We start from the raw sequence: 14806 nt of genomic DNA, 5'->3' as shown, positions 1-14806 counted from the left end.
CGAGTGACGTGGTTTCGACCGGCCAGGAGTCGTATAGCCACTCGTCTCCAAAAATGGCCGCATATCCTAAGGCACCTGAAGCGTCAGTCCAGAGTACTGGGGAATCGTCGGAAACGGGGGGAACAAACAGCGACCTGCCGTTCCACGAGGAAAGGAACAGCTGCCACATTCTCAGGTCAGCTGTAGCTGACTCGTCTAGGGCTGTAGTGGAGTCATCGTCAGGGAGACCGTGCAAAAGTGAAAGGATCCTGGAAATGAAAGACCTACCCTGTGGAATTATTCTCATGGCAAAATTAAGTGAGCCTAAAAGTGACTGTAGCTGTTTCCTGGTGCAAGTGCCTAGTGACATGCAGGTGCTAATGTAAGATAGAATACGGTCTACTTTCTCCTGGGGCAGGCTGGCGTGCATGGTGACAGAATTGAGTGTAATCCCCAGAAAAGTAATTTCGGTTTTGGGACCTTCAGTTTTGTCCTGGGCTACGGGGACACCTAAATCTTTGAAGAGCGTGAGCAAGAGATGAAGGCTGCGTGGAGTGCAGTGGTGAGGTTCTATGGCGAGGAAGTCATCTAAATAATGTATAACAACTGGGCATCTGCAGAAGTTAAGGAGAAGCCATGTCAAGGTTTCGGCGAACAGGTCGAATAACTTGGGGCTACTTTTGGAGCCGAAAGTAAGCCTGGTAGCGAAATAGTAGTTGTCTAGCCACTTAACTCCGTGCAGATGCCAGAGTGATTGATGGATGGGAAGTAACTTAAAGGCGTTGGTAATATCTGACTTACTTAACCAGGCTGCCTTCCCAGAGTTAATAATCGCCTGAATGGCATCATCAATTCTAGCGTACTGAAGAGAAAAATCTTCTGACGGGATTAGTGCATTCAGGCTAGGTGTGGGAGAGGCGTGTGGTGCAGAAAAATCAATAATAAGTCTCTTTTTGTTGTTAAACTTCCTAGTGGCGATACCTAGAGGGTTAGTCCTCCACGAGGAGAAAGGAGGAGTAGTGAAAGGGCCTATCATGAAGCCGTTATCCACTTCTTTCTGTAAGAGTACTTGTAGGGTATCGGGGTCTGTGAGAGCTGACTGAAGGTTGGGGCACTCGAGGATGCCTGAGGGGAGAGAGACAAAGCCTGTGTGAAACCCGTGAGTGAACCCTGACGTGAGAAATTCCACCAGATGTAAAGAAGGATGATTAGCCAGGTAACGTTGCAAACTCGGTATGTTTATTGGAGTAGAAGCCTTTTTAGGGTACAACTTGTTAGGGCACATCGTCTTGGCATGTGCCCTGAAACAAAGCGAGCACACATGCAGCAGCCTACAAGCACTGTAACTACAACCCCCAGCATTAAAATTATTGCAGACCTGAGCTTTTCCCAAGAACACTATTGGCCTGCCTAATTTATCTTTAATCTCCTTCTGGTTGGAAGTTGACTGAAAATCGGAGTTGGCGTTGCTGGTAGAGGGGATAGCTACATTCTCAGGACAGAAATTAATAGAGTGGGCTGCAGACGAGCAAATGGCACAGGAAGGGGTTTTGAGACCTGCAAAATGCATAAGAAACAATTCTGTATCTAACTGACCCCAGTCCGTAACTGTATTATACTGGGACAATGAAGCGGCTGACCTAGCGGAGAACGACTTGTGATAGTCGTAAAAGGCAAAGCCCCCGTACTTATAAGCCAGCTCTATCACCTTGTGAAGGTACAAATCTAGCTCCTCTCTGCGGAGGGGAAAAGCAGTACAGATAACGTCTCTGTATAGGCCAAATGCCAAGACAAACTCAGGGATGTTAAGTTTCCTATTCAACCTAGGGTCCCTGGCCCTCATCACTACTGATAGGTCCTCAAACGTGTATGCCCTGTTTTCAACCACGTCTTGAGCCGCTATCAGTAGCGAGGCCAAGTTAACATCCTTTCCCTCTATGATGTCACGTCTTAGAGACTGCGGTATCAGGTGAATAGGATTAATAACGTTGGAAACTTTCCTAGCCGGTGGAGGGTCACTGTTACCTCCTAGAGCGGGCGTGGGTTGGACAACCGGCCCGGGAATCTCGGGGACTGAAGGAATGTTATTAGCTTCCAGGTTATCCAATCTGTTATTGATGGTGGCAACTGAGGACACTAGGGAGGCCATCATGGCGTGTAATTCAGCCAGGCTATTAAGTACGTTAACCTGTGAACTAGGGCCAGGCCTTTCGTTATCCTCAGTAGAGTTCAATAAACGAAAAAGTTCATTCTTCCTAGCTGAAGCCGGATAAGGGATATTTCTCTTTTTAAGTTCAGCGGTAATCTTAGGGATAGTCCAGGAGCGATAGCTGGAAGCTGGACTTGGAGGGGTTGGTTGCGATCTCTGCGTGCCCGACCTGAGCGGGGTGCTGGTAACCGACAGATTGTCTTCTAACACCGAAGGGTTGGACATTCTAAGGGGCAGAGAGGGCGAGTTTAGTACTGAAAAATAAAAAGCTGGAGGGACCCCACTCACTAGGCTAGTGCCCATAGGCGAAATTGTATTAGCTTAGCTTTCGTTGGTGGCAGATGAGGCCCTAACTACTTGCCAAGTGGCTATGAGAGGCACTAACTATGATTTGGCGCGTGGGGCCTTGGTGCCACTGAGGTGGGTGGCGGGGAGTTGGCCTCTCGGTGACATGAAAAAGAAGCAATACGATTGGCCGTGACTGGTGAGGCCCTAACTAATTTTTGAAGCAAGGCTATAGCTATGCGTTGGGACGATTGGCCTGAACCTCCGAACGTAAGGGCTGACCTATGCCTTGCGGGACCTCTAACCTTATAGGCAAAGAGCCCACGGGAACATACCTAAGTTGGCGGGAGAATTACAACTAGTCCTCGAACCCCCCCCCCCCCGCCAGGACACACCGATAACATACCTGCTGAGGAAGGAAACTTTATTTGACCTAATAAAGTATAATCCTGCAGGGAACCAATGGAACTAAAGGAAAAGAAACGTGACCTATTTATGAAATGTACTATTTAACTACAACATACACACAAGAACTGGGTGACACCGAGGCCTACCTCTTTAACAAAGATGCGAATACGTACACCCGCGAAGGGCCACTTGCGAGAAGTGTCAGTACTAGTAAGAACTACAACAAAAACAGGACAGGAACAGCCATTTAACACAGTGGAACAACATACCCCCTATTTACACTATTTAGCTATTTATGACATAAAGGGGACCATATAACTACTTAAACACAGAAGTTAAGAATACTGGGCACTACTAAAACCGCTTAAACCCCTTTCATATAAAACGTAACTATTAAGACATAGCTTAAAACATGAACAAAACCCAGAATACGGAACAGAATGAAGATATAGTACCCCCTGAACGAAAACGTATGGCAACCCGGTGTGGCTGAACGAGACTACGAGGTGTAAGTGTAACTGAACGTGTTACACTGATCGAGAAAATGCAGGAGCGGATTGAATCCGAGCCCGTGAGCGACAGGGCTAAACTTACGATTCTGATGCCGTCCGTGTGAGGCAAAAGCGGAATACTCACGAATACAGCCGCAGGGCGTTTGAACCGGGCTGCCGGCGGGCGGGAATACTGACGTCACGGATCTGTAAACCGGAAGTACACTGAAGCACTTCCGAGATCGTCGAAGACAGGTAAGCAGGGGCTTACTGGGTTTAAATAGGGAAATTAAGTGCCTCCCACAATTACAGGCCAAGCCTTCTATATATATTCTAAAAAAATACGAACTATACATATATATCTTATATACATAATGTCAAACTAAGTGTTTTTTTATATTTATATATTAATATAAAAATACACATATATTTAAATTACACGTGTGTGTGTGTATATATATATATATATATATAACTATTTTATTATAAAATATAAATATGTTAATAAAAAATTATAAAAAAGTAAAACTTTTTAATAATTGTAAAAAAGTTATATATATGTAATTGTATTCTAACTGTATTTTGATATGAATATATATATCTCAAAATACACTTAGAATATATAGATAGATAGAGATATATCATTATTTCGTATTTTTATACACATAGAATGTATACGTATACATGTCCATATACATAAATAATTTCAAAAATATACACGTAGACTTCAAATATATAAATATGTATATATTAAAATTCTACGTGCATATTTATGTAATATTTTTACCTAATTAAGTAATTTTATTGATTGCAATTTGAGGGACATGCCTGACAACCCAGGCCGAAAGTCCAGATAATTTAATTTGCTAGCACTGTGTTTAACCCTGTAACTTTCTATGACACCCTAAAACATTGAGGGTACTGTTTTTCTCGGGAGACTTCACTGAACACAAATATTAGTGTTTGAAAACCGTAAAACTTATAACAGCGATGATATTGTCAGTGAAAGTGACGTTTTTTGAATTTTTCACACACAAACGGCACTTTCACCGATGATATTATTGCTGTGATACGTTTTACTGTTCTGAAACACTATTTGTGTTTAGCGAAGTCGCTTGAGTATAACAGTACCCCACATGTAGAGGTTTTAGTGTTTTAGTGTTTGTGAAAGTTACAGGGTCAAATATAAGGCTTGATTTTTTTTGATTTTTTTTTTTATTGAAATTTGCCAGATTCGTTATGTTGCCTTTGAGAGCGTATGGTAGCCCAGGAATGAGAATTACTCCCATGATGGCATACCATTTGCAAAAGAAGGACAACCCAAAGTATTGCAAATGGGGTATGTTCAGCCTTTTTTAGTAGCCACTTAGTCACAAACACTGGCCAAAGTTATTTTTAACACAGAAACAAATATAAATGCTAACTTTGGCCAGTGTTTGTGACTTGGTGGCTACTAAAAAAGACTGAACATACCCCATATTGAATACCCTGGGTTGTCTACTTTTAAAAAAAATGTACATGTTAGGTGTGATTCGGGGATTAATGACAGATAAGTGTTACAATGTCACTATTGATACATTTAATATTTATATATATATATATATATATATATATATATATATATATAACAGCAATTTCCTACTTGTATTTATAGCCCTATAACGTGCAAAAAAAAAAGCAATAAAGCATGTAAACACTGGGTGTTTTTAAACTCAGGACAACATTTTTAATCTATTTAGCAGTTTTTTTTCAATAGCTTTTGTAGACAAGTAAAAGATTTATATTTATAAAAGATTTAGAAATATATGACATGATACAAATAATTGTATGTAAAGAAAGCCCTTCTTGTCTGTAACGGCACCCCCAGACATAAAAGGGTTAAACCGCCGTTTAGTAGATCTTCCCTTCCAGAGACACAGGCACAGCTACTGTAGACACCAATACAGCGAACCGGAGAAGCATATGAATGCCGTAAACAGCTGAACCGGAACCATACGAATGCTGTAAACAGCCGAATAGGAAAAACTATACGAATAGGTTTACACTCCTAGCAGTCAAACTGGAACAGCTGACAATAAATCCCCCCAAGAACGAGACAAGGCTCCGTTTTGAGGGTCAAGCAGTGAACAGACAGAGCTGTGGGTTTATTGTTCTTATATACACATTAGTACCACCCACAGGGTTTTGGAAAACAACCAATAAACACGTACAACACTCAGACACTCCCACACAAAATCCTCCCCTCTGCCTGTGATACAATTACCTTACACAATGGGTAATGTAATTAGCACAGGCAGAGAAATAGTTTTTCCACATTATTCATAACTTTAAAAGTATGCATCACATTCATATTTTCAGAATCGGCATACTCCAAATACAAACATACGTCAAAATCATCCACATTGGTCCATTGGTTCAGAAGATAGATAGTAGTCCTTTGTGACCAAAGGAAGCATGGCTTTTCTGCCCAAAACCAGTTCCACAGAGTCTTCTATCCTGGAGATAATTGGGAAGTTATCCAATTATCTCCAAGAACAGAGGCAAAACTCCATTAGCCACATGGCAGCAAAAGACAATAAAATAGATAAAAATATATAACTGTGCAGCCATTGCATAAAACTGGTACATTCAATATATCCCCAGATAGCTCAGATCTGAGCGCACAGTATTACTGAATAGTGATCAGATCACACACATACAGTTCAATTGCCTTGGAGCCAAAGTCTTTTATTACACAAATAGGCTCCATGGCATAGCTATCTGGGTTAAATGACTTCATTCAGGAAATCTGAGAATCTACCGAACGCAAGAGCAGAAATACATGAATAGACCTTTCTGCATAGGAAAATAAAGTATTTAAATGCCGGTCCATAGTTGTGTGGTGGCTGCAAAGACGAGCCTGGCATGGAATAAAAGACCGGTAAATAATTACATGTAGGGCCTTTATCGGACCTTGATCCAAGAGATTAAAGTGTTTTGAGGACAGAACTCAGGTGGAAGGGCTACATGTGATGAGGGGCCTATTTTAGCTCATGGCTAAGGAGGTGTTCCAAAGCCAAGCTAAAATAGAAGAATGGCTTAAGACATACGGTTTGGTCCCTTTGACATAGGATTTAATGGAAGGGTATTGTGAGCCTCATTATTATTCTTCTTTTGTATTTTCTTTTGTTTCTTTCTGTTCTTGGTTTTTGTTTACTGTTCAACATAAATTGATGATAGAATTTAACCACGTTAGTACTCTTACCATAACAATAATATAAGACCGAAACTGAGGTAGAATGAATGTGTTGTTGATTGATTGTTCTCCCGATGAAGATATAGCTATATGTTGATCTTGTGTAATCGAAGATGTCACATGAATTTCAAGTAAAGGAAAAGATTTTTGACTAAACTCTAGTGGAGTGGGCAGGATCAATACTTAAGGTCAACTTTGTCGTAGATTGTATCTATCGGATTCTGTATGTATTGGGCTATTTTTAAAGCCACTTTTTCTTGTATTAAATATTTTTTTTAAAAATCTAATAAATAATTAAATTTGGGGCTCCCATTTAAGAAGGAATAGACAGGCAGCGGGAAACTCTTAACATTAGAAACATGTCTGTAATGCTAACCTTAGAATTTCTCTTTAAAATCTAACATAAGGACATCATTCCCGAGGGCACACCTTAATGAAATGTGATGAACAAGCCTTTGGCAGACATTAAATCTTAGGGAGAAGAAAGCCTTCTCACATTCCCACAAATACAGTATTTCACACAAGTACACCCCTCCCAATTTTGTAAATATTTTATTATATCTTTTCATGTGACAACACTGAAGAAATGACTCTGCTACAATGTAAAGTAGTAAGTGTACAGCCTGTATAACAGGGTACTTTTGCTGCATTTATGTAGAAAAATAAGAGGTATAGCGCTCATTGTACAAATTACCTTAAAGACTACAATCAAGGTACATCCACTTTCATGAATCTTTAAATGCCTACAAAAGTGAATATAATAACATAGTGCAAATCATTTAAAACAATAATGAAAGTGATAAAGATATCAAACGTGGAGCTGTATGACCTAGCTCCGGTGTGGATAACCTCTGGTCCGTTAAGGTGACCCCCCCTCCCCATGCAGAGTCAATGTCCTATCCTAAGGGTAGTATATAAAACCAAAATAGAGTAGCACCGTTATCCGCCAGTGTTATAAGATGTTAAGCCAAATGCGTACTTACAAGCGTAGAGCCCCTATGACTCTGCAGTATCGCGTGTTGTGGTTCAGGACTACACTCCCACTTTTGAAGGTAATTCCAGAAACCAGGGTAAAAATATAATTAATCCTATTAATACACTAATAAACGTACAAATAAAAAAGCGGAACAATCGAGACCTCACACAAGGCGCTGCAAGACAGATTGGACATGCTGGACGACGCACGGCGACGGAACAATGTGAAAATTCGGGGCATAGCAGAAACAATAGATGACAAAGAGCTCCCCCACTTCCTCCGAAGGCTACTTGCAACGATCTTACAGCCCAGGCAAGCAAAACACACACCCCTAGAGAGCTACTACAGGCTCCCTAAATCAGCAAGGGCTCCAACAGCAGCTTCCCGCGATGTCCTTCTTCGCTTCCAAACCTACCGCGACAAGATGGCGGTTGTGGAGGCTTTCAAGACCCAGAGCCCCTTCACATTTGAAGAGATGCAGCTCACCGTATTCCAGGACTTATGCAAAGCCACACTGGACTGGAGGCGCTCAGTTCGCCGGGTGACACTAACCATCCGGGAAGCCGGCATCAAGTACAGGTGGGGGCCAACCCACTCCCTCACTGCCACCAAAGGAGACAACACCTTCCAACTCACCTCGCCCGACGACTCCGGTGCCTTCCTGCACAACCTGGGGCTAGCGCAAGCCACCCATGCCAGCACCCACGCTGGAAGCTCATGGGACGTTGCTAATATTGCTCCTTTTGTGCCCAGCTCCGCAGCAGGCACAGGTTGAACACTATCGCCCTGGTGTCAGGACTTCCACTTTTGGGTCAGACCTAAGGGAGGACCCCACCGTTCATTGAACTACGACACACGCCACCGCAAGCTATAATTGTTATTTGCTTTCACCTCATTTAGAATTTACTTAAGTTCCTCTGCCACCAACAGAGGGTCACCTGAGGTCATGTTTCTTTAAGGCCCCTGGAAGGGACCATAATATGTCTTTAGCAACTGGGGCACACACAGGGGACCATATTTCAGACCGTCCCTACCCTCCCTCCCCAGCCAAGACGGATAGAATACTCCCTCATCCCAACTCAGGAAGGGACCCCATCCATCCACTCAGTCGGGAGCCCAGACAAACTGACTTCCTACTGTGCAGACTGCAGGGGGAATCCCTACAGACACACACCCCGAGAACATAACGGTTGCCTCATGCAGCTCAGGGAACAAGACCACCGCTAGCACTACCCTAAAGCCCAGGCACTCACCTAGCGGCAAGTACATAGGGCTGACTAGTCGCTGGGAAGCTTCACCGCACCGTCAGGACCCCCACCCTGCTCCTACCACTTAATCTAACTTACTCTCTGTTAAGCTAATATAAGAGACACTGTACTAGTTGACACACAACCTCCCACACAACTCTGATACGACAGGCTGCAATTAGCCTCCAGATCTGTGGGCTCAATAAAAGCCTTCACATAATGTCCTGCAATAGCATACGCGCCAACAAAGGCATATCATGCAACAACACGTATCATCATTCTCTTATGCTGTCCCTCTGCCACCGCTAACACAGCACTACTTGAAACACCTACCACACGCCAACACAACCCACGTAAACCTGACCAGAACGACAGGAACGGCATGTCCAGCAGGTGACATAAAAAAGCTAAAGATATAGATAGACTAGTGCTGTCACGCATTGTATGTTTTAATGTTTCGAGTACTTACCTGTTTTAATTATTTACCAACTTGCAATATATACTTCACTGTTATAAATGTTTAGTGCAGCCAGAATATTCACTTATGTACCTAAAATACTGCAGTAGTAGCACACAGCAAAGCATCCTAATTCACACACACGCAGACTTACTCGCAGAAACGCTCAACCCTTGTAAACCTGCTATATTGATCTCACCTGTATTTCATTTTATATCTTAAAATGTGCATATACTCTTGCCAATGTTAAGTCTGTAACTCTTTACATATACGTACGCTGTTGTGGCGCTTGTTAATGTACTGTACCTTCCTGCACTACAAAAATAAAGAATTTAAAAAAAAAAAAAAAAAAAGAGGAACAATGTCCTTTGTAAACAATCCCAGAACGCGTTTCACTACCAACATAGCTTCCTCAGCCGGGTAAAGTGTGTGCTGATCCCTGGTTCTCCGGTCTGTGTTCATATACCTCTTTAATGAGGAGATGGATATCTGGTGTGCTAGTTCCGTTGCGTAATTACTTACCTTGGTAATGCGATGTGGTCCAAGCCTCCATGTTATGGTCGGCATTCATCACGGCAGATGCTCTCACCTGGAGCTTCGTTGTGTATGTTGCCGGTCACAGATTACTTCCTTGTGTGTCAAGCCTCTTTCTGAAGTAATGCTGATGTCTTCTTTCCGTGGTCTTTTAATCTCGAAAGTTTGAATCCTCAGATTCTGTTGTATAGACAGGATATTCCCGATAATTCTTTAACGTAAATATCCTTTTATACAGGAATATAATGAGGTTTTCTGGCACATATGTTGCGATCTTTCATAAATATTTTAAGTGATATATGTATATAAAAAAAAAAAACAGAAGGTGAGAGAAACATAGAATGTGACGGCAGATAAGAACCATTCGGGCCATCTAGTCTGCCTAATTTTCTAAATACTTTCATTAGTCCCTGGCCTTATCTTATACAGGGAGTGCAGAATTATTAGGCAAATGAGTATTTTGACCACATCATCCTCTTTATTCATGTTGTCTTACTCCAAGCTGTATAGGCTCGAAAGCCTACTACCAATTAAGCATATTAGGTGATGTGCATCTCTGTAATGAGAAGGGGTGTGGTCTAATGACATCAACACCCTATATCAGGTGTGCATAATTATTAGGCAACTTCCTTTCCTTTGGCAAAATGGGTCAAAAGAAGGACTTGACAGGCTCAGAAAAGTCAAAAATAGTGAGATATCTTGCAGAGGGATGCAGCACTCTTAAAATTGCAAAGCTTCTGAAGCGTGATCATCGAACAATCAAGAGTTTCATTCAAAATAGTCAACAGGGTCGCAAGAAGCGTGTGGAAAAACCAAGGCGCAAAATAACTGCCCATGAACTGAGAAAAGTCAAGCGTGCAGCTGCCAAGATGCCACTTGCCACCAGTTTGGCCATATTTCAGAGCTGCAACATCACTGGAGTGCCCAAAAGCACAAGGTGTGCAATACTCAGAGACATGGCCAAGGTAAGAAAGGCTGAAAGACGACCACCACTGAACAAGACACACAAGCTGAAACGTCAAGACTGGGCCAAGAAATATCTCAAGACTGATTTTTCTAAGGTTTTATGGACTGATGAAATGAGAGTGAGTCTTGATGGGCCAGATGGATGGGCCTGTGGCTGGATTGGTAAAGGGTAGAGAGCTCCAGTCCGACTCAGACGCCAGCAAGGTGGAGGTGGAGTACTGGTTTGGGCTGGTATCATCAAAGATGAGCTTGTGGGGCCTTTTCGGGTTGAGGATGGAGTCAAGCTCAACTCCCAGTCCTACTGCCAGTTTCTGGAAGACACCTTCTTCAAGCAGTGGTACAGGAAGTCTGCATCCTTCAAGAAAAACATGATTTTCATGCAGGACAATGCTCCATCACACGCGTCCAAGTACTCCACAGCGTGGCTGGCAAGAAAGGGTATAAAAGAAGAAAATCTAATGACATGGCCTCCTTGTTCACCTGATCTGAACCCCATTGAGAACCTGTGGTCCATCATCAAATGTGAGATTTACAAGGAGGGAAAACAGTACACCTCTCTGAACAGTGTCTGGGAGGCTGTGGTTGCTTCTGCACGCAATGTTGATGGTGAGCAGATCAAAACACTGACAGAATCCATGGATGGCAGGCTTTTGAGTGTCCTTGCAAAGAAAGGTGGCTATATTGGTCACTGATTTGTTTTTGTTTTGTTTTTGAATGTCAGAAATGTATATTTGTGAATGTTGAGATGTTATATTGGTTTCACTGGTAAAAATAAATAATTGAAATGGGTATATATTTGTTTTTTGTTAAGTTGCCTAATAATTATGCACAGTAATAGTCACCTGCACACACAGATATCCCCCTAAAATAGCTAAAACTAAAAACAAACTAAAAACTACTTCCAAAAATATTCAGCTTTGATATTAATGAGTTTTTTGGGTTCATTGAGTACATGGTTGTTGTTCAATAATAAAATTAATCCTCAAAAATACAACTTGCCTAATAATTCTGCACTCCCTGTAGTTAGGATAGCCTTATGCCTATCCCATGCATGCTTAAACTCCTTTACTTTGTTAAATGTTTCTATCATATTCCCCCGGTCTCGTCTTTCCTCCATGCTATACATGTTAAGATCCTTTAACCTTTCCTGGTAAGTTTTATCCTGCAATCCATGAACCAGTTTAGTAGCACTTCTCTGAACTCTCTCTAAAGTATCAATATCCTTCTGAAGATACGGTCTCCAGTACTGTGTACAATACTTCAAGTGAGGTCTCACCAGTGTTCTGTACAATGGCATGAGCACTTCCCTCTTTCTACTGCTAATACCTCTCCCTATACAACCAAGCATTCTGCTAGCATTTCCTGCTGCTCTATTACATTGTCTGCCTACCTTTAAGTCATCAGAAATAATCACCCCTAAATCCCTTTCCTCAGATGTTGAGGTTAGGACTCTATCAAATATTCTGTACTCTGCCCTTGGGTTTTTACGTCCAAGATGCATTATCTTGCACTTATCCACATTAAATGTCAGTTGCCACAACTCTGACCATTTTTCTAGTTTACCAGAGAACATATATTATAAATGAAACTCTAAATATAGTATTCAATTAAAACATAACATCATAGCCATTTCATTAAATATATATATATATATATATACAAAATGTAAAAATAAATGTAATTTATTTTTTTTATAAAAAAAAACAAATAAAGGGGGGCGGCGCCTGACCGCTTAACGGAGCAGACGTGTGGAACTCGATCTCCTGCGTATTTTGCTGGTGGTGCCTTGGCCCAGTGAGCCATCTCACCTGCCGGATTTTATGTCAGGTGTATAAACAAAGTGATTTAACGCTTAAATGGCAGAGGATTGATCATACAGGTGCATGACCTATACACCTAAACTGCTTCATTGAGATTTTTTTATGCCTATATTTTCCATTTGTTATTGGAAAAGTGCCTGAAGTGGTTGTATGATTGACAACCACTAGAAGGCCACTGACTGACAAATGTAAAAACTTGTTGCTCAAAATTGACAATGCTTACATTTTCTCAGCCTGCATTGACTGGGTCTGTGCACCAAAGCCACTACATAAAAACCTTATTTACTACAAAAAAGAAACAAATTTGTAAAAACTGCATAAATAGAATACTAATGAATGAAATTAATTTATTAAAACACTATTCTATTATGGAGGGGCAATAAAAGATGATTGGTGCCTATTTTGGCTTGTTTTTGTTTGCGGTTAACAGTGTAAGTTACTTTTACTTAAAACATTTGTGCTGCAAAGTAACCATTGCAATTTTTTTTTTTTTTTTTTTTTTTTAAACTGCAATGATTTACATTTCAGGACTAAGTGGGACTGGGACACTGCACCCAGACCACCTGAATGAAATGAAGCTGTCTGGGTGAATATAGTGTCCCTTTAAGTCTCCTCTCCGAAATATAACAAAATTCACTTGGAATTCTCAACAATTTGCATTGTAGTGAATGCTTCTGAAAGTAAATAAAGGCTAATGGACAAACAAACTAACTTATTAAACGTCCCCCAAACATTAAAAGTGAACTATTACTCTGTTTATTTGTGTGTTCCAGGATTTCGGGGTACTGGGAAAAGTGGAGTACTGGTTGAGTTCAGTAAGCTCTCATTTCATTTTCATTCCTATGGCGATCTCACTGACCAAGAATTAGAGGAAATATGTGACTTCCTGTATCAGAAAGTGTCATCGAGAGAGAAAGTTGCGCTCTCTCAGCTTAAATCTTGCTACAACACATTCCGCAGGTGAGTGCTTTGTAAGCAGACTGCTGCCTTTTTTCTGATTGTGAGGATAATTCTGTGAATTGTATAACTCCTTGTGAGCCTGCTTCGGTTAGTGCTAGTACTCCGTGATTGGAACATCTCGTAGATCATTGTGAGGCTGCTTCGATGAGTGCTAGAACTCGGTGAATGGAATGTCTTATAGCTTATTGAAAGGCTGGTGTATGCTGAGTGCTATGACGATAGGAATGTATCACAGCTGATTTTGAAGATTTTAAAGGGACACTGTAGACACTATAACCATTTCACCTTATTGAATTGGCTATTGCTGCCCTGACTGATAAATTACCTGGGGAGGACCTGGCATAGGTGCTTCACCCATAGGCATCAGTTGGAAGCTTAACAGTTAATAAATTGGGATGGACCGGTACCATTTGCCACCTAGGGCAGCAGTTGGGGGCTCCGTTAAAATAAATAAAAATGTAGCGGAACATACTAAAGTTACCCCAACCCCCACCAATGAGAGGCAGGTAGGGGCTCTAAAATTAACCGGGACATACTCTAAACTGTGGTGGGTGGGAGACATTATTTAATAAATAAGATCCCATTGACGTGGATGCCAATAAAGTTACTGTTTTGTTTTTTCTCCTAGTGTGGCATACAGGACAAGCAGTGCATGCGCAGAGCAAGTCAGTGCAGAGCGTAGCTCTCAGCTCAAGTCTCTGCTTCTGGAATACTTTGAGAAAAAAGACCCCCTAGACATGTTTGGAGGTGATAATATCGAAGAGGAGGAGCTAATTGATTTAAAGGTAACACTTCACAAACTGCAAACACACTACTTGTGTGTATTTGATACTTGTATTTTGTTCCTATTTGTGCTGCATCATTCTCTATATTCAAATCTGTTTGGTTGTGCTAAAACAAAAAATATCCAGTGTAGCTCCCCCTCTTTAGCTATGTTCCATCTTTTCACCTAAGGTTCACAGTTTCCTTTGGAACCATAAAGACATTTTATAAAAAGGGGAGGAGTAGCTCAGATTATACTTCGGACTGACAACTAGCACAGGTGCTTCCTTCCTGGAGACCAGCTTCAATTTGCAAAAGTGTTTATATTGGGCATTCTCACAAAAAGGTTTTTTACATCCTTATTGTTCCTTTCATGTAGAAATGGCAATAGTTTGGGGTATAAGGAGACAGGGGCGGACTGAGAACCCTCAGGGCCCCCGGGCAAAATAAATCAAGGGCCCCCTTACAGGCCCCACC

At 41.5% G+C, this 14806-nt stretch overlaps 1 protein-coding gene across 1 annotated transcript in view; it reads left to right on the top strand.

Annotated features, from left to right (window-relative positions):
• Window positions 1-14806, top strand: part of RECQL4 (RecQ like helicase 4) — a 167232-nt gene that overhangs the window by 143073 nt on the left and 9353 nt on the right. Inside the window, exons 21-22 of the mRNA XM_063445466.1 lie at window positions 13381-13567; window positions 14196-14352. Of these exons, the coding sequence (XP_063301536.1) occupies window positions 13381-13567; window positions 14196-14352 (344 nt within the window). The remainder of the gene's footprint in view (window positions 1-13380; window positions 13568-14195; window positions 14353-14806) is intronic.

Source organism: Pelobates fuscus, chromosome 1 (assembly GCF_036172605.1).
Source record: "Pelobates fuscus isolate aPelFus1 chromosome 1, aPelFus1.pri, whole genome shotgun sequence".
In the NCBI taxonomy this organism is placed as follows: Eukaryota; Metazoa; Chordata; class Amphibia; order Anura; family Pelobatidae; genus Pelobates; species Pelobates fuscus.
Note: the sequence above shows the minus strand (reverse complement) of the source record. Positions and strands in the feature narration are given on the sequence as shown.